Genomic DNA, 21881 nt, shown 5'->3' with positions numbered 1-21881 from the left:
AATAATAATAATAATAATAATAATAATAATAATAATAACTGCTGAGAAAATAAATCGTCCAAAGGGAACGGTCTCTTATCTCATGACCCAATCATTCAGGACACAACAACAGCTGTTCTTCCCTAATTGCTGGGAATTCCACATGAATAGGGCTCATCCTCTGAATAATAATAATAATAATAATGATAATAATGATAATAATAATAATAACAACTGCTGAGAAAATAAATTGTCCAAAGGGAACGGTCTCTTATCTCATGACCCAATCATTCAGGACACAACAACAGCTGTTCTTCCCTAATTGCTGGGAAGACGCGAGAGGAAAACCCGTCATTATCAGACACAGGGCAAAAGTGACAAAAGAAATGATGAAAAAGAACCTTTCACCCGACACCTAAGTTCGTTAGTTTAGGTCAAGTTGGGTTAATGTTAGCTGAGTAAGGCTGGTCATATGTCAAGTTTGGTGAGGTGCTGAAAGGGATACGGGGTTTGGTGTGGACCTGATGACTTTTCCAATCAGGCAGAGATGCCCTGAAACTTTTGGGCATCGGGGAAAAGGTGCAACGTATTATTTTCGTACCCTGAAAAGGAATCACTGCCCTTTCCCACAAAAAATTCCCAGGGCGATGATAATGTTATCAAAATCGTCATCGGTAATTCCTTTCATTCGAGTTTTGATATGCCATAGGAAAAGCAACATCTTTTGTAAAATTTAGTTTCATTATTATTATTATTATTATTCAGAAGATGAACCTTATTCATATGGAACAAGCCCACGGGGGCCACTGACTTGACATTCAGGCTTTCAAAGAATTTGGTGCTCATTCGAAAGTAACAGAATGTAACGGGGTATACAGAAAGAAGAGATCACTCATGAAAAAATAAATTAACAAATTAATAAATAGATAAAAATATTGGTTAATTATCAAAATGCAAGGAGAATATTATCAGGGTAATAATGCATTGCATCTTCGCTTGAACTTAGGAAGTTCCAGTTGCACAACATCCTCTGAAGGGAGGCTGTTCCACAGTCCAACGGTGTGAGGAATGAAGGACCTCTGTAACTTCTGAGAAGTTCTACAGTGAGGCACATTTACCGCAAATTTGTGCAGCTCAGCAAATCTGGTTGCTCTCGGCAAGAAAAAGTGGATCAGGGATCAACTGTGAAAGTGAAAGATCTCTGTTAAAATACAACTTATGAAAAATAGACGAACAAGAGACCATCCGCCGATGGTCCAAGTCATAACTGCTAATATTAGGAAACAGAAACCTACCACCACGAACCACTCTAAATGAGATAATGAACCCCAAAACAAATATTAGATAATGAGTAAATAATGTACGTGGTGCAACGTTCTTTCGGATGCACAGTTCTGAGTTCTGTTACTGCAACAATCGAAGGAACTCCTGCAATTCGTTATGATCTGCAGTTCAAGAATTTTATTTAGGCCAAAATCGATTGGGCTCACGTTCAGAAGTTCAAGGCGATCTGTGTCCCCTGATTGTTTCAACCGAACATTTATTATTCAAGATCATATTTTGTCTCAGTTTCGTTCGCTCGGTTGTGGTCGGTTATTATGTTTTGTATTACTGTTTCGTGAGAGAATAGAATAGGGTACAAAATTTAGGCCAAAGGCAAGGCGCTGAGGCCCTACGAGGTCATTCAGCGCTGAAACGGAAATTGAGAGTAAAGAAGGTTTGAAAGGTGTAACAGGAGGAAAACCTCACAGCTACACTATGAGTCAATTCTTAGGAGAGGGTTGAGGAAAGCAAAGATGGAAGAAAGAGAATGAAAGGGGTTGCAGCTAGGGGCCTAATGAAGGGACGCTGCAAAGAACCTCAAGTAATGCCTACAGTGCAACGCATGAGGTGCACTGACGGCACTATCCTCCTACGGGAGGTTCGCGAGAGGTTTATAAATTTTGAAGACGTTCTTGAGCTATTGTGAACTGAAGACGAATGAATCCCAAAAACAAATAATATTTAACCCCTCTGTCAAGTGTGGTTATCAATGACCCTGTTTTCTTATCCAGTGGTTATCGTGAAATCAGCGACTTTCTTAAAATAAGATAAACCAATCGTTTACAAAATAGAATTCAGACCTGTTTTCTCTCCCTCTCTCTCTCTCTCTCTCTCTCTCTCACACACACACACATAATATATATATGCGTGTGTAGGCCTATGTATGTATACACATACATATACATCAGGAACCACAGTGACTTTATATATATAGTATATATGTATATATATATATATATATATATATATATATATATATATACATACATACTGTATTTATATATTATATATGTATATACACATACATATACATCAGCAACCGCAGTGACAAGAAAGGACCGAACATCTAGTCATTCTAGTGAAAGGAAAAAGCAAGACATCAAGACATCTCCAGCAAAGGAGAGCAATATCTCTGTTACAAGCGATGCCGCCCACAAAGAGTGACATTCCTCCACGGATCCCACGGAGCAATTATTTCCTTTTTCCCGGTTTTTTTTTTCTTTCATTAATTTCCGCATTTTACGCCTTTCCTTCCAAGAGTTAATGTTATTTATAGGTTGAGTTCTACCACCACACTTTTTAGTTTTCGGAGAGGAAAACTATCGTGCCGCCATTTATTCTGTCCGTCCTCAGATCTTAAAAACTACTGAGGCTAGAGAGCTGCATATTAGTATGTTGACCATCCACCCTCCAATCATCAAACATACCAAATTGCAGCCCTCTAGCCTCAGCAGTTTTTGTTTTATTTAAGGTTAAAGTCAGCCATGACCGGGCTTCTGGCAACGCATCAACTCAGGCCACCATGGCCGGCTGAGAGTTTCATGGGCCGCGACTCATACAGCATTATATCGAGGCCACCGAAAGATAGATCTATTTTCGGTGGCCTTGATTATACGCTGTACAGAGAACTCGACTGCGCCTAAGAAACTTCGCCGCTTTTTTTTTTTACCTGTTTCTTATTTTTTTCTGACGAAGAATAAAAGTATAAAAATTCTTCCCCAACTTTTATTTCAACGACACTTTTATTCTGCCTTTTTTTTTTGGCTTCTGCTGGAAGCATGACGTATCATCGAATACTTCAGCAATTCAAATTTTTTTATTTTTCATTTTTTACAGCTCACTTTTACTTTTTTTTTTCGATACCCAATTTTTAATACTTGCTCTAACTTAGACTGACATTGTCAGTTAGTATATACAATTTTCTTTTGAAAGGTGTTAGGCGGTTTTGATTAATCTTTATTCTTTACTTTGTAATTTATTTTTAGTGAAATCTGTTCAACACATTGTAATTGTAATAATAAGAAGTGATCTTTTCTTTTTATACTTCCCATTACCTTCTGTTACTTCCTTCTAATGAACACCATAATATTCTTTGGAAGCTTGAATTTCAAGTCAATGGACCCTTAGGTGGGCTTGTTGCATATGAATAGGGTTTATCTTCTGGATAATAATAATAATAATAATAATAATAATAATAATAATAATAATAATAATAATAATAATAATAATAATAAATAATAATAATAATAGTAATAATAATAATTTTTGTGAAGGCAGGAAAGAATAGGATGTTTGAAAATGACCCTGGGGATGAAAACATTGCTTCTATTTTGTTAAAGATACTTTGGCGGATCACAAGACTTAGGAAGGAAGGAATGGAATAAATGATTTCGGCCAGGGGCCGAGCAAGCGCTACTGGGACCTATGAGGTCATTCAGAACTGAAAGGGAAATTGAGAGTAAAGAAGGTCTGACTGGTATCAGAGGAAAACCTCGCAGCTGCACTATGAAACAATTCTCAGGAGAGGGCTGAGGAAAGTAAGATGGAAGTAAAAAGAACGAAACGGGTAATGCCTACATTGTACGAGGGAAGTCATCTGCCAATTCTGAACACTTACACGACACGCACCTGCGTCCCATTCGAAGTATGCAAACAAAAGGACCCATTTTCACTTTATCCGGCGCAAACAGGCACACAGACAGACAGACAAACATATATCAATTTCAATAAACCACTAAAGACTAGAAATGAATCTCGGAATTATTTTTTTTTAACTTCATCTATTTTCCTCATCATTCCTCCGACCATAAACTCTTCGGGAAATCTTTTGAATTTCTCTCTCTGTTTCCTATCTTCCCCCATCTTTTGTAAATGGCGAGATCCTTTGTTGATAAACTTTTGCTATTTTAAAACAAGTTTAGTTGAAGAGGATTGTCCGGACAACAGAAGACTTCATGTTTTTTCGATTTTTTTTTTATAAAAAAAACCTTTATACTTTTCTCAGTTTTCACATTTCAATGGAAGTTTAAGAGTCCATAATCTTTTTCTAACTTTTTTCATAAAAAACTTTATACTTTTCTTAGTTTTCACATTTCAGTGGAAGGTTCCATTGTGGTAAGACCCTGTAACCTTTTTCTAAAATTTTTCATAAACTTTATTCTTTTCTTAGTTTTCACATTTCACTGCACAATTACATCTATGTAAACGGAATTCTTTACGTACAAACTTTCGCAGTGGAAAATAGTAATATACACACGCCTGCAAAGAACAATTAATTATTCATTCTATCTTGATCTTACTTTTCTACACGAAATTAACTGTGATTTTTCATTTAATCTAGCTGTTATTATTGTTACTGTTCAGAGGTTGAACCCTGTTCATATGGAACAATCTTACTGTTCAGAAGATGAACCCTATTCATACGGAACAATCTCACCACAGGGGCCATTGACTTGAAATTATTATTATTATTATTATTATTATTATTATTATTATTATTATTCAGATGATGAACCCTTATTCATATGGAAGAAGCCCATCACAGGGGCCATTGACTTGAAATTATTACTATTATTATTATTATTATTATTATTATTATTATTAAAAAGGATGGCTGTATTATGCGAATTTATCTTATATGGTGTCTTTTCTATCCTCCTTATGATTCGCTTTTCAGGCTCAGCGATGTTAGTCAGCAACTGGCCGATATTCATGTTGGAAAAGGATAGTGTGCGGAATATGAAAAGTCTTTTATTAAAACATCCAATCAGAAATCCTTTTCCAACATGAATATCGGCCAGTTGCTGACTAACATCGCTGAGCCTGAAAAGCTAATCATAAGGAAGATAGAAAAGACACTATATAAGATAAATTCGCATAATACAGCCATCCTTTTTAATAAGACCTGTTTAAAAGAGGGTCTACTCCCTTCATATTATTATTATTATCATTCAGATGAACCCTGATTCATATGGAACAAACCGTCAGGGTCCACTGACTTGAAATTCAAGCTTCCAAAGAATAATATTACGGTGTTCATTTGTAAGAAACAACAGAAGGCAAAGGGAAATAGAGAAAGAAAAGATCACTTACTAAAAAAGAAAAAAAAAATTAACAACTTTATAAATAAACAGATAAAAATGTAAGTGCAATGACAACAGTAAAAAGCATATCGAAGTTACGGATAAGATACGAACTGACTAATACTAAAGAGATTTTGACACTCTAAATGCGGAGGGGAAGTTTGTAGTCTGACGTCAACTTCGCAGAAGTTTTCTGTTCAAACTTCAGGGCTTTGTCGCTATGAGAAACGAAGTCTAAGAAGGACGAAGTTTTTTTATTAGCAAAACTGCCTCCCTTTCGTTGACGATGCTCGTACTTATTGATGAGTTTTTCTTGAGACTCATGAGGAGTTTTTTATGAGTCTCCTGAAAAAAAAAAAAAAAAAAAAAAAAAAAAAAAAAAAAAAAAAAAAAAAAAAGTTTCTCCGGCGCAATCGCGTTTTCTGTACAGCCGCTACAGCGTATAATCAAGGCCACCGAAAACAGATCTATCTTTCGGTGGTCTCGGTATAATGCTGTATGAGCCGCGACCCGTGAAACTTTAACCACGGCCTGGTGGTGGCCTATCCTATATAGTTGCCAGAAGCACGATTATGGCTAACTTTAACCTTAAATAAAACTAAAAACAGTTCCTTCTCTTCATTAAAAGGTCACTGATCTGTTGCTAATTCCTTAGAATTAAAGGTGAAAATGACAGGAACGAAAACAAGAAATAGCAACAAACAAGAAAAGTAAAAAGAGGTTCCTTCTGTTCACTAAGGGATCACTGACCTCTCGCTATCGCTTAGAATCACAGGTGAAAATGTAGAAAAATGATGGGCTTAGAGGTGAAAATGATATAGTATAGGATATTTACAGCGATTGGTTTTCCATCTCTCCAGACGCGAAGAACTAAATTCCCTACAAAAATGTGCTTGTCACCCTTACCCAAAATGCCTGCCAAGTCCTACAGAACTTAAAACTTGATGCAGAAGTCTAAGTCCTAGAGGACTTGAAACTTAATACAAATGTCTAAGTCCTAGAGAACTTGAAACTTAATGCAAATGCCTAAGTCCTACAGAACTTGAAAACTTGATGCAAATGTCTAAGTCCTACAGAACTAGAAAACTTAATGCAAATGTCTAAGTCCTACAGAACTTGAAAACTTAATGCAAATGTCTAAGTCCTACAGAACTTGAAAATTTAATGCAAATGTCTAAGTCCTACAGAACTTGAAACTTAATGCAAATGTCTAAGTCCTACAGAACTTGAAAACTTAATGCAAATGTCTAAGTCCTACAGAACTTGAAAACTTAATGCAAATGTTTAAGTCCTACAGAACTTGAAAACTTAATGAAAATGTCTAAGTCCCAGAGAACTCAAAAGTTAATATAAATAAGTCCTAGAGAACTTGCAACTTAATGCAAATGTCCAAGTCCTACAGAGCTTAATACAGTACACGGGGGCACTAAGGTACCCATTTTACAATCTGCCTACAGCAACCGCATTAGCTTTCTGAAACTGATCTATCTCTCGCCGGCTCTGATTTCAAATGTGAGATATTTGTGATATCAGCCGATGTTCTAAAATAGGCGGAAGGCTCGCGATATTCGTGGCGTTTATAAAGCCTGCATGTTCCATACCTGATCAATTTACTTTCCTAACTGTGAAATGACGCAATGCAATGCAGGCAGAAGGTACGTTTATCCATGATTCTGCACGATCATATACGGAATATGGATGCTATTGACACTCAGAGGGACCTACTTTAGGTGCAGGTTAGAGAGAGAGAGAGAGAGAAAGAGAGAGAGAGGGTTTCACATTAACCCAACCATTACCTGTCCCTATGACATTAGATAAAAGTGTGAGAGAGAGAGAGAAAGCAACTCATTCTCAGCACCGAATTGAATCAGAAAGTACTCGATTTTTTTGTGACTCAGCAATAATTTTCATTATTTTATTTCATAATCAACTGTAAAATTATACACGCAGAATATACGAATATACACACCACTGTTAATCACACACACCTTTCCTCAGAGCCAACACATTAGGGAACTCAAGTATACAAATATACATGGATATGCATACATGTGTAACCGTTGGCAAAGGGAATAGTTTCTATTTCAAAGAAAACAGAATAAAATAGAATATAGAATTTAGACTAAAGGCCAAGCGCTGGGATCTATGAGGTCATCCAGCACTGAAAGGAAAATTGAGAGTAAAAAGGTTTGAAAGGTGTAACAGGGAGGAAACCTCACAGTTGCAATGAATCAGTTGTCTGGGAAAGGGTTGAGGAAAGTAGGATGGAGGACAATATGAAAGGAGGTGCAGTAAAAGGAATGAAAGGGGTTGCAGCTAAGAACCTTAAGTAATACCTGCAGTGCAAAGCGTGAGGTGCACTGCCGGCACTATACGGGGCGTTCCGAAGAAAATTAAAACCAGATAAAATGATAAATCCGCATTTGTTTGTTAGATGTGCTTGTATCAGAAAAATATGTTATCATGAAGTAACAAAATGTCTGTTTCCGGGTCTGTTATGTCAGAACTTAATAAAAAATCATAAAAAATATATAATTTAAAATAGCAAAATGAAACAGACAAAAAAATCAAATACAGATTCGTAATCATGAACTACCGAGTCACGACTCTGACATCTGAGCTGGTAACAGAATAAGACGCACTTACAGTGCATGACCCTCGAGATAATGATCAGGACGACCTTCATAAACAAATCAGGTGATAATTAAGGGTAAAAGTTGCAGATACCGTTGGGTGTCACGTTGATAAAATCACTGACTAGTTTGATAAAATCACTGTCTGGTCAAATCAACGGCGATTGTTGGCAAAGATAAATCAGAAACTAGACAGAGATTTCGAAAACTTGTTCACCTTTCACATATCGAATCATTTTTATTATGTCAGCTTATAAAAATGGAATGAGAGAGAGAGAGAGAGAGAGAGAGAGAGAGAGAGAGAGAGAGAGAGAGAGAGAGAGAGAGAGAGAAGTTTTACTTCATTTCTACAGATTGCTTTCATGTTTAATTATATTCGTATTTATCCTACTGAGTAGTAGAGAGAGAGAGAGAGAGAGAGAGAGAGAGAGAGAGAGAGAGAGAGAGAGAGAGAGAGAGAGAAGTTGTAGTTCATTTCTACAGATTGCTTTCATGTTTAATTATATTCGTATTTATCCTATTGAGTAGTAACACGAGAGAGAGAGAGAGAGAGAGAGAGAGAGAGAGAGAGAGAGAGAGAGAGAGAGAGAGAGAGAGAGAGAGAACTTTCCATGAAAAAACTCAAACGTAAAATGTAAAAAAAAAAAAATTATTAAAAGCACACGAAATAATTCTTTTTCTGTCAGTTCCGAATAATCCTGATTCCGCGGCAGTTTTTATTCTTATGTTAACGTAAACGGTGCAGTTTTTATTCCTATGTTAATGTAGACGGTGCAGTTTTTATTTCTGTTAATGTAGACGGTGCAGTTTTTATTCCTATTTTAATGTAGACGGCGCAGTTTTTATTCCTATGTTAAAGTAGATTTCATTCAGTTTTTACTCCTATGTTAATGTAGATTTCATTCATTTTCATCGCGAAGGAATACTCGCTATTACTTGGCGGTCATTCGGTCATCAGTCTGGGCGTCACGATGAGCTAGTCACGATAAGGAGAAGGTACTAGTGAATTTCAGTGCATTGAATGAATTCTCTTATGATGAACAATTCACAACTGACAATGGTAATGTCGTTTATGTTAATTTACCATGGATGTAAGGAATCTCTCTCTCTCTCTCTCTCGTTTTACTACTTAACAGAATTAAGATGATTACAATTAAACATGAAGGTAGTCTGTAAGAACAAACTAACTAAACCACGCTCTCTCTCTCGTTTTAGATTTACATACGCGGCCAATATGCTTATGATAAAGCGCCCCCCCCCCTGCCAAAAAAAAAAGGTGACACCTACACATCACCGAATTCCGATATCGAAGAAAGCCCACCTTTCTTTACAAAGTTTTGAAATGACGAAAACTCTGCTGGAGGCACGTGTAGGGGGAAACGTCACTTTCACTGAGGAAAGCATCCAAGAGTTTTTTAATTGTTTTTCTTTTATTTGACTTCGAAATATTAATGATGGAGGGCTCGTGCCCTGTGCGGCTTATTTATTTCATGACAGGGTGTCCAGTTTGATTAAAAATTGACGGACGACAACGAGGAAAACTGAAGCGATAAAAAAAAAGTTTTTTTTTTATGTGAACTCGGAAGCAAATTTTGTCAATAACTTTCCACTGTTGATATAAACAGAACAGAATAGAATATAGAATTTAGGTCAAAGACCAAGCAAGCGCTGGGACCTATGACGAGGTCATACGCTGAAAGGGAAACAGTAAAAAAAGGGTTGAAAGGTGTAACAGGAGGAGAACCTCGCAGTTGAACTATGAATCAATTGTTAGGAAAGGGTGGAAAGTAAGATGCAAAAAAGGGAACATGACGGGAGGTACAGTAAAAGGAATGAAAGGGGGTTGCAGCTAGGAGCCGAAGGGACGCTGCAGAGAACCTTAAGTAATGCCTACAGTGCACCGCATGAGGTTCACTGACGGCACTATCTCCCTACCTGGGCTGTTGATTTATGTGAATTTAAATTTACAACGAGAATTTCTTGAAGCACAGCAGTAAAATCGAAAGAGTCCTATTTTTATACAATTTTCATAAGCGAATTTATTTTATTCTTGCATGTAATATCTAAACCACTTTGGCAGAGTCTGATTGAAATTAGAACTAATCGCGATGTAAGAATAAGTTATGTCTGAAGTGTAACTTTCTTTGTCTTTAAGAAATGTAAAGTTATGTGAAGATGATGCATATAATAAAATGAAGCTTCACAGTACTGTGTAAGTAAATCATAAATTAATCAACCGACCTTTGATGGGGCTTTGCTTTTTAAAAGTTGCATGACAAACACACAACGTCCAGCGTATTATTATTATTCAGAAGATGGACTCTTAAGTGAGATCTATTTCTGTATTTCCCTGTACCTCCTCTTCTTTCTAATGAACACCAAAATATTCTTTGGAAGTTTGAATTTCAAGTTGCTGGCCCCTGTGAGCTTGTTTCATATGGATAGGGTTCATCTTCTGAATAATAATAATAATAAAAAAAAAAAAAAATAATAATAATAATAATAATAATAATAATAATAATAATAATAATAATAATTTCAAGTCAATGGCCCCTGTGGGCTTGTTCCATATGAATAGGGTTCATCTTCTGAATAATAATAATAATAATAATAATAATAATAATAATAATAATTTCAAGTCAATGGCTACTGTGGGTTTGTTCCGTATGAATATGATCTATCTTTTGACTAATAATAATAATAATAATAATAATAATAATAATAATAATAATAATAATAATAATAATAATAATTATAATTTCAAGTCAATGACCCCTTTGGTGGGCTTGTTCTATATGAATATGGTTTACCTTCTGAATAATAATAATAATAATAATAATAATAATAATAATAATAATAATAATAATAATAATAATAATAATAATTCAGCCTAATCTCCATTTCTGACCCGACACGCAAAAGACCAACAGCGCCTTAACCTCGCTTCTCTCCCATTCTTTCCCAGGGAACCACTTCGTCTGGGAGTTCCTGCCGGGCAAAGGCACCCTGAACGTGCCCAACGAAGTGGCCTTCCTGCACCACTACAGAGTCTGCGAATTCGGCGGGGACGACTGCGTGCGGAACCCGCGGACGACGGACACCTCCATCTACAGGTACAAGGACGTCCTCGTGAAGGCCTTCACCGCCAACATGAACCAGCTCTCCAAGACCTGCGGCATGGAGTCCTCCAGCAAGGAGAAGGCGCTGTGGACGCTGGGGTGAGAGGGCGTCGCGTCGAGGTGAATTCAGTGAAAATCTAAAAAAAAAAAAGAAAGAAAACCTGGGTCCTCAGTGGCGTTCGTTCGTGATGAAAAGTGCCCCCCCTGACTAAGAATGCCAATGGTTAAGTGGGCAGTGATGATGATGATGATGATGATGATGATGATGGCAGTGGCGTTCTGACGTCGCCATGCCCAGAGGTCGAACAGACAGACAGACAGTCGTGAGAGATCGATCTGCAGAATCAAAGGTCTGTTTATTGTTTCCACCAGATAACGGATACTGTCGTTGATGAGGAAGCCGAGAATCCGGATAATGTCGAGTGTCATATTGTCGTGGCCGAAAGTTTGATTAATAGCTTTCAAAAGATAGAAGGTGTTACTTAAAAAAAAAAAGAGTGAGAGATCGATTTGCAAAATCAAAGGTATATTTATTACTGCCAATGGATAACGCTGGTGATAAGGATGGATCCAGGACTTCCGGATAATGTCGAATGTCATATTTTCATGGCCTAACGTTAAAAGGTCTATTTATGTTCTTACTGGATAACGTTGGTGATGAGGATGCCGAGATTTCCGGATGACGTCGAATGTCATATTTTCATGGCCGAAAGTTTCATTAATGGTTTTCAGAACAGAGAAGGAGGCGTTATTTAAACAAAAAAACCGAGTGATCTTACTGCTGGGGACGGGCGGGTCTGAGTGTCCGTCCACAGAAATCTATGCGCTCGCAATGCCACTGTTCGTCATTAATTGTTAATTCACCCGTATTCATTGTTTTCACGATCTTACTTCCTCTTATCAGCTATAATTAACGGATAATTTCTGAAGGTGGAAGAAAGCAGAAGAGAAAAACAGAGGCTTCTCCTCTAAGTGGAGGTGAAAAGGTAAGGACTCTCCAAGGAAAACGAAAAGGTTTGCATATCACATTCACTGTTTTAAAATTACAATTGAGTGAGGCAGCGACAGAAAACTATTCAAAACAGAAAAACGCAAGTTCGTACAATCTAACAATATAGTCATCAATGGCTAATCCGAAAGTTGAGAAATCCTCAGCAAAAAAACTCAAAGACTAACTACAATCACATAAAACGGCTCATTGTTACCAGGTCAATTTCAGAAGTCATTTTTCCCAAAGCCAAAGAGAGACAATCGTTTCTTATTTACTTATATATATATATATTAAGGGCCAGGTAGAGGGGTAGCTTGAATGACGGGGCATGAGAGTGATCTGTCAGATCACGCTGGTCGGTCATTCAATCATACAAATATATCTATGCATTATTTGTGTTATTTATGCGCCATTTTCTTTTGGTAGAGGGGTATACGTAGGGTGGTGCGTGCTGGCAATGAAATACTCTGATGTCGTGGGTTTGGAAATACTCGATAACTGTGAAAATGTCAATGAATTGTTATCCGAATGGTTTAGTAAATGGAAGATTTGTACTCGATAACTATGAACATGTCAGTGAATTGTCTTTTGAAGGGTTTAGTGAATAGACAAAAGTCTCCATTTGTGGCTGCTCGTCACGAGGACAGAATAAAGAACACAGAAGTTTCCTGCAAGACAAAATATACACATAATGTTTTTGGGAAAATCTACAGCACAAGCAGACAGCAGTAATGAGTTCAGATTGATTGCAAAACAAGCTTGCTATTGCGCTGGATAGTAATCATGCCTTGCTTTTCACTATACTGAATCAGACGTTAAGTACAGTTCATGGGCACTGAATTTCTACTGATCCGTGCAATGTTCACAAAAGGAAACAAAAAATTAAAGACAGACATCTTTACCGAAGCGTTTAAGGTTTTCGAAAAGATTCGTGATGAAGCTGAACAGGGTTACTTATAAATAAATAAAATACAATTCTTTAGCTAGGCCACAACAAATGATAAAACTGAATCCTAGGAAATAATTAAAGAAAAGTGAGGAAATGCGAATAAATACGCAACAGTGTTACACATCCTTCGATAAAGAGTTGTGAACCGTAAACTGAGATTTTGAAGGAAAAATTTAAGAGACAAAGTCACGCAGTGAGGGCAAAGAATTTCTATGATCACATTTTTAATTGCCGTAGGAAAGAAGGATGCTGAGATAATGAAGTCATCAGCTTCCCTTCATTATACATATTTAATCTATAACGAATGGCAATCATAACAATCATTCACAACGAGGCACGCATGCGTTGTAGAACTGTATAATGAAATGTTCATGGACCTCTGACTGTTGTTGATTTGTTGAAGACTGAGTGATATTACCTGTTGGTAGAGAAGGCTAGACTAACTAATTAGGTAGAGAGAGTAGAGAGAGAACTAGACTGTGACTGCTAGGTAGAGAGGGAATGAAAGAGAGAGAGAGAGAGAGAGAGAGAGAGAGAGAGAGAGAGAGAGAGAGAGAGGGCGCGTTCTCGGGGGCCATGCTCAAAACTTGCCAAAAATATTATGATAATCAAACGACCGAAAAAAAGGCCCTTAGTTGAAGTGCTATCGTTTATGTACATTGCGAGGAAAGTTTAGCCATATTTAGATTTCGTTTCTCGACTAGATGAGTTGTTGGATCATTTCGATATATATATATATATATATATATATATATATATATATATATATATATATATATATATATATATATATATATATGTAGCTACGTATTTTATTGACTATACTGTTGCGTCAGTCAGTTATTAAGTATTCACGTAAACCTACCTTGAATGCAGACATGCAGACATACATGAATGTACACTTGACTATACATGAATGTAATATATATATTGATGTATATATATATATGTAATATATATATATGTATATGTATATATATATATATATATATATATATATATATATATATATATATATATATATTATATACAACCTTCCTTGCCATCAGTGCATGGATGCATTTAAGGTAACATCTTTCTACAACTACGAAGCCATCAATGTAAATACGTACTGTGACGTAAGCGTACCCTGTTTTGTCAGGATGGGCAACAAACAAACGCACAAAAAAGATTAATAATAATATTTTTGTGGTACACTGCACGATACTGTCGTACACAATCGACGTGTAATCAAGTTCTTAGGTAGACAAAGAAACTGTAGTAGTTTAGGTAATTGGAGTTTCAAGGAGAATTTGACTTTTACATTTAAATCAGAGAGAGAGAGAGAGAGAGAGAGAGAGAGAGAGAGAGAGAGAGAGAGAGAGAGAGAGTAAACGGTCGCTTTTCGCTGATTAAACTGATTTTTCTCTGGTGACAGCAGCGTAATGGGGCTATGCATCTTTCGCTCCCTTCCTCTCTTTCTCTCTCTCTCTCTCTCTCTTCGCCTCTTGCTTGTTCCCCGTGAGAACTGACAAAATACAGAACAGAGTTTCGTAATGAACAGATGAAACGAAACCAAATCAGACTATTTCTCCGTTTTTATTTCTATTCTGACGAAGAGGTTTTTTGACAAAATCCACGGAATACGAGATTATATATTTCTTTTTATTCTTAAGAAACCACGGCTGACAAAGCAGCCTAAATCAGCGCGGCCATTGTGAAGAGGGGAAAGGAAGAGGACGAGGAAATATGGAATAATGAAAGGCGTCTTTATATATATATATATATATATATATATATATATATATATATATATATATATATATAATACAGCAGGAAAAGTGTACACTTTCCTTTATATATATACATACATATATATATATGCATGTATGTATTTATATATATGTATATGTATATATATATATATATATATATATATATATATATATATATATATATATATATATATATATATATATATATATATATATATATATATATATATATATATATATATATATATATATATATTATAATATATATATATATATATGATTATAATCACTTTTATACGTGATTCATTTATCACACATTACCACAGGTGAAAAATAAAGAGACGGGGAGTAGGTCCTGACCGGTTTCGACTTTAATTCCAAGCCATTGACGAATGTATACATATATATATACATTTTAATACACTTTACTTAAACTTTACCCAAGACCTTATTTTGCCTTCTTTCCAAACACCCACCCGCGTCGCGCTAATGCGACACAGATAAGAAAGGGTATTGATTAAAAGTGTTAAAATATTGACAGACGTGAAAACAGCTCTATACCCCGAGGGAAACACTGAAATGAATGAGGCAGGGCAAAAGGGTGGAGGATAGGGAAGATATGTCATACAGAACAGGTGACACACTGGCCTACCGAATCGACATCACACTGCCGAAATAAATAAACAAATAAAGAAGTATTTGAACACGACGCTAATACCAAACCCTCGGAAGGAAATACAAAGAGATGTTTCAAAATATCTATCCGCCCCTTCCCCGATTCTTTGTGCCCCAAAACAGATATTTTTTTTTATAGGAATCATTTATAATCACGCGTAATAACTGTACAGTTGATGCCAGAGGAAAAACAACTGATGATGCAACTAATAAATGCTGCCACTAACGTTCAGTTTTGCCTGAGGTACAGCTGAACGTTAGTGGGTTCAGTTTTGCCTGCACAGGTAGACTGTCAGTTTTGCCTGCACAGGCATAACTGCGCAGGTGTAACTGAACGTTAGTGGGTTCAGTTGTGCCTGCACATGCCGACTGTCAGTTTTGCCTGCACAGGCATGACTGAACTTTAGTGGGTTCAGTTTTGCCTGCACAGGCCGACGGTGCAGGCATCACTGCGCAGGTATAACTGAGAGTCAGCGGTGGCCTTAGGCAAAGCGTATTACTCCTATGTGGCGCCCTGTAAGGGCGAGCGAGGTCTCACGGGCGTTGCAACGTCACGCCCACGTTTGAGCGAGATCTGTCGGCACTTCGGATGCTGCAAAGGATGCTAGTGGCGTATTTTATTTTACTTGATTTTTTAAAGCTGTGAGCTTCCTAGAATAGAGCTGGCCCGTGGGAGACGAGGTGAAATCTTAGGTTAAAATAAATCTGTAAAGCTTTCTGGTATTTTGGACGAGGGAGGGGAATGTAATTCATAATATTATACATTCTTTTCCTGACATAATCAATCCTGGCTTTGACAAGATCATAAACAATTAAACATTGTTAATAAGTGCACTATTTAAAGAGACAGCTACGAACGCAACTTACTGCAATACATAACAAAAGATAAGAACATTATTCATGTGGCCACATCTCAGTGCTTGGTCGTCACAATCACCGTTTACGAACGGCTGGAAAGTTGGGAAGACTTGCAACGACTGGGGAAAGAAATGACAGAAATGAACTCATTTACGTAAGTACTCGTTTACATAAGTGAAGGGTAAAAAAAAAAAAAAAAAGCGTGCTTCAGAGTTTTCGTTCGTCTGTGAAGGTGCTGCTAATCTGTTATATCTTGATATGTTCTGTTATGTTATGTTATCAGCTGATTATCATGCAATTATGATGAAAAATTTTGTACATTGCAAATAAAGTGCTTTCAAGAGATATATCTATATAATGGGGAGTTTCATTCCATGTCCTGGTGGAGAGAGAGAGAGAGAGAGAGAGAGAGAGAGAGAGAGAGAGAGAGAGAGAGAGAGAGAGAGAGAATTTATAGTAGACTGGTTTACTGACATACAGGCATCACGACAGAAAGGTCACCCACTTTGCCTTTGAGAGAGAGAGAGAGAGAGAGAGAGAGAGAGAGAGAATTTATAGTAGACTGGTTTACTGACATACAGGCATCACGACAGAAAGGTCACCCACTTTGCCTTTGAGAGAGAGAGAGAGAGAGAGAGAGAGAGAGAGAGAGAGAGAGAGAGAGAGAGAGAGAGAGAGAGAGGGAGTTTCATTCCATGTCCTGGAGAGAGAGAGAGAGAGAGAGAGAGAGAGAGAGAGAGAGAGAGAGAGAGAGAGAGAGAGAGAGAGAGAGAATTTATAGCAGACTGGTTTACTGACATACAGGCATCACGACAGAAAGGTCACCCACTTTGCCTTTGAGAGAGAGAGAGAGAGAGAGAGAGAGAGAGAGAGAGAGAGAGAGAGAGAGAGAGAGAGAGAGAGAGAGCAATTGCATATACACTGAAAATGTTAACTTAGTTTCAAATAAATCCTATTGCCCGTATTGAAATGAAGCCCAGATTTACATTTTACATTGTAAATAATCCAACCAGACACAAAATAATGACAGATATGAATTGTGTGGGAATAAAAGCAATTACAAAACAGAAGCTTACTTCAGATGACAACAATTATGACCATTATTTGGAACGAGCAAAGGTCTGTATTATTATCATTATTCAGAAGATGAACTCTATTTGTAAGGAACAAGACCACGCACAGGGCCCATTCACTTGAAATTCAAGCTTCCAAATGTAAGGGACAAGCCTAAACAATTAAAACCTGCGTTAAAGTTTCTTCGGCCCAGTCGAGTTTTCTGTACAGCCGCTACTGCTTATAATCAAGGCCACCGAAAATAGATCTATCTTTCGGTGGTCTCGGTATAATGCAGTATGAGCCGCAGACCACCAAACTTTAACCACGATCCGATGGTGGTCTTTCCTATATCGTTGCCAGAAGCATGATTATGGCTAACTTTAACCGTAAATAAAATAAAAACTACTGAGGCTAGAAGGCTGCAATTTGGTATGGTTGATGATTAGAGGGAGTATGATCAACATAGCAACTTGAAGCCCTCTAGCCTCAGTAGTTGTAATTTTATTCAAGGTTAAAGTTAGCCATAATCATTCTTCTGGCAACGATATAGGAAAGGCCAAAATCGGGTCGTGGTTAAAGATCTGAGGGGGGACAGAAAAAAGTGCAGACGGACAGACAAAGCCGGCACAAGTTTTCTTTTACAGAAAACTAAAAAAAATAAAAAAGCATTTGCAAAGGCAATAACAATATAATCAACCTAAATAAAAAAAGAGATTAATATTCACATATCTACAAACATCACAATCGACAAAATAAACATAGGATCACGAGCTTCATAAACACGGGCAGAACGAAATCAAGCACCTCAGTCAAAGCCATCAAGTGGTTTGACCGTCGACTGGAGCCGTTGGAAGGTACTGTGTCGAGTGTTCGAGACGCTTCAGTGCCATTCCTTTTGTATCACTTAAAAATTCTCCTTCGGTGATACTTTCCCTTCGGGGATATTCCCGAAGTAGCCTGAATTAGATATTAAGAGACACTTGTAGCTTCATCATCGCATATAAATCAAGGTGTGATAAAAATTTCACATACACATATATATAATATATATATACATATAATGTAGGAGATTGTATCCTTTTAGACGTGTAGGAGATTGTATCCTGTTAGATGTATACGAGATTGTATCCTTTTAGACGTATAGGAGATTGTATCCTTTTAGGCGTATAGGAGATTGTATCACTATGAATACGCAGATGTTTATAGGCACGTTTCATGCTGTATACGTGCGTGTGAAATCATTTGAAAGTTTCATGAGCTAGTGGAAGTTCTCGTAACAGACACCTTTCTGAAGGGGTTTGGGCGTATAGCTGAATATAAAAGTTTGCATATATATATGTATATATATAATATATATATATATATATATATATATATATATATATATATATATATATATATATATATATTATGCACACATTCATATACATATGCAAACTTCTATATTCAGCTATACGCCCAAGCCCCTTCAGAAAGGTGTCTGTTACGAGAACTTCCACTAGCTCATGAAACTTTTAAATGATTTCATACGCACGTGTACAGCATGAAACGTGTCCATAAACATCTGCATGTTCATACAGACATAATCTCCTATACACCTAAAAAGGATACAATCTCCTACACGTCTAAAAGGATACAATCTCCTATACTTCTAAAACACATTATTTCAAAGGACCTGAATATCCACTATGAGAGAAAAATATGTCGGTTTGTCCCTCCTCCCACGCCCCCCAAAAATTATAAAAAGTCACTTTGGTTCCCAAACAAGATTTGGCCCCCAAAAGAGAGAGAGAGAGAGAGAGAGAGAGTCACCGACTGTTAATTAGCGAAGCAGTCATTCCCTAAACTCTAGTGGAATTGCAATCAGCCCGGAGGGGGAGGGGGGAGGGGGAAAGGGGATTTGCACATGCAACATACGTCACCTAAAATGCTCTAAGTTTCACTGCAGTATATGACGTCTAGACTCGTGTATTTATTATTTTTATTATTAATATTATTATTATTATTATCATGAATTTGGAGGTCCTAAATGCTTTGGAGATATAAAAAAGATAGTTAATAATAATAATAATAATAATAATAATAATAATAATAATAATAATAATAATAATAATAATAATAATAATGATAATAATAATTCAGAAAAATAAATACACCAGTCCAGACGTACTATTCTACATGTAGCAGAACTGATACAATAATAATAATAATAATAATAATAAACACAAGTCCCAAGGAATATCCCGCATCTAGCAGGACAGAACCCAGTAAATAAACTGCCATCCCAATTACTGGGATTCTTTCGAATGTGACGCAAGGAACAGTAATCCTCTCAGGATCAAGGCCTTGTTGGAAAACGCGGAATCCGGGCCGTGTCCCATCAAATCAGCTCTCGAAGGCTACCAAAGTCGATAGATACAGTCTATCAAATAAATAAATAGATTAATATGTCAATAGATGAATAAATAAATAAACAGATAAATAAATAAATAAGTAAACAGATAGGTAAACATAAATAAATAAATAAATAAAATATCATATCTCAGAGGAACACACACATGAAACTGAATCATGGAAATTATGGCTGCTATTATTCTGGGTTTGTTAAAGTTTTATTATACTAGAATTTTTTACAGGGTATGTGAACTCAAACCAGGTGTAGAAGGAAGATAAATAAATAGGTAAATAAAACAGCATACAGTGTATCAGAGGAACACTTAGAGGGGTCTAGGTCAGGAAAAATATGGATATAATAATTTTCAGTTTGTTAAAGACTATCTGTAAATTTTTTGACTGGGTAAGTGAGCCCAAACAACACATAGAAGGAAGGGGAGAAGAAGTGACTTCAGTCAACATATAGAAGAAAGAGAAGAGCTCAATAAAGATACAAATGAAGAAGAGATGACTGTGTCTGGAGTTCTTCATTGATTGTGGGAAGCTCTGTCCATGAAAGCTTCGCAGGCAGAATAAAATAATGCCAAAAAGTCGAGCAAAGGCCCAGGTTTGTCTAACGAAGCCTTAGACTAAGCCATGAGCTTTTCCATTCACTCAATTGTTAATATTTCCTTCCTTGCATTTCCTGAGAGATCACCATTCGATACTAAAGGTCATCTCGTATGATACGATGGAGAAAACGTGGCATATGTCCGTATAGGTGCCCATAGCGACGAAGGTACTGGAATATCAACCTAATAATAAAAAACACACTAAAGATGAGTCAATTGGAAACTGGAAACTCTAGGCTCAGATAATCATTCATAGATATTTCTGTCGCTGTCGAACTTCTCAGTTTCAGAGGGCCTTTACTCCTCGCACCGTTGGACTGTGGAACAGTCTCCCTGAGGATGTTGTGCAATTGGAACTTCGAAAGTTCCAGCGAAGATGCAGTGCATTACTACTCTAATACAGTTCTTCTTGCATTTTAATGATTAACTCACGTTTACTTTTTTCGTTTTTAATAAGTAATCTCCTCTTTCTGTATTTCCCACTGTAATTTAAGGATTAACTCACATTTGCTTCTTTCATTTTCAATAAGCGATCTCTTTCTGTATTTCCCATTACCCTCTGTTATTTCTTTCTAGTGAACACCATATTCTTTGGAAGTTTGAACTTCAAGTCAAAGGCCCCTGTGGTCGGCTTGTTCCACTGAATAGGGTTCATCTTCTGAATAATAATAATAATAATAATAATAATAATAATAATAATAATAATAATAAGTCATCTAAAAGCCCGGAAGACGGACTACACACGGACTACACTAACCATCGATCCTGCGCGCAAACAAAGAACAACAATGCTCGATGGGAGCTATTCAGTTATTTTTCAATTCACGAGAATTTTAAGATGTTGAACCCTACGGAGAAACCTTACGTATGGGATTGTGTTTCACCCTTTATCCGTTTTTCTGTCTGTGTGTGAGTCTGTCAGCCATTCTGTCCGCAGGATGACGTAAAGACTTACAGAGGGGATTTCACAAAATTGTGAGAATTCAGAGGGAGGACCCAGGTGCAGTCCATTAGATCGTAGACTATTTTTTTCCGATGTGCAGAGGTCGGGGAGAGAGAGAGAGAGAGAGAGAGAGAGAGAGAGAGAGAGAGAGAGAGAGAGAGAGAGAGAGAGAGAGAGAGAGAGGGTAAAAGTCTTCTTTACCCATACCTATTTCAAGGAATCGCTCCTGAACCCTGAATAAAACTGAGAGAGAGAGAGAGAGAGAGAGAGAGAGAGAGAGGAAGGGTAAAAGCCTTCTTTACCCATACCTATTTCAAGGAATCGCTCCCGAACCCTGAATAAAACTGGGAGAGGAGAGAGAGAGAGAGAGAGAGAGAGAGAGAGAGAGAGAGAGAGAGAGAGAGAGAGAATCTTAAGCAAGCTCGGATCTTACATGATGGAAGACTGTAAGGATTAAGGAACAAAGGAGCTATATTTAGGCAAGAGGGAGTGTCAAATCCTAAGCAATTATGGG

At 37.0% G+C, this 21881-nt stretch overlaps 2 protein-coding genes across 5 annotated transcripts in view; one reads left to right on the top strand and one right to left on the bottom strand.

Annotated features, from left to right (window-relative positions):
• LOC136842886 (uncharacterized) overlaps positions 1-13583 on the top strand; it is an 89272-nt gene extending 75689 nt beyond the window's left edge. The window contains 1 exon segment of the mRNA XM_067110793.1: positions 10983-13583. Coding sequence (XP_066966894.1) covers positions 10983-11239 — 257 coding nt within the window. The 3' untranslated portion in view covers positions 11240-13583.
• LOC136842887 (beta-1,4-glucuronyltransferase 1-like) overlaps positions 1-21881 on the bottom strand; it is a 285173-nt gene that overhangs the window by 91737 nt on the left and 171555 nt on the right. The gene's annotated exons all lie outside the window — the stretch shown is intronic.

This window comes from Macrobrachium rosenbergii, chromosome 10 (genome assembly GCF_040412425.1).
Source record: "Macrobrachium rosenbergii isolate ZJJX-2024 chromosome 10, ASM4041242v1, whole genome shotgun sequence".
In the NCBI taxonomy this organism is placed as follows: Eukaryota; Metazoa; Arthropoda; class Malacostraca; order Decapoda; family Palaemonidae; genus Macrobrachium; species Macrobrachium rosenbergii.
Note: the sequence above shows the minus strand (reverse complement) of the source record. Positions and strands in the feature narration are given on the sequence as shown.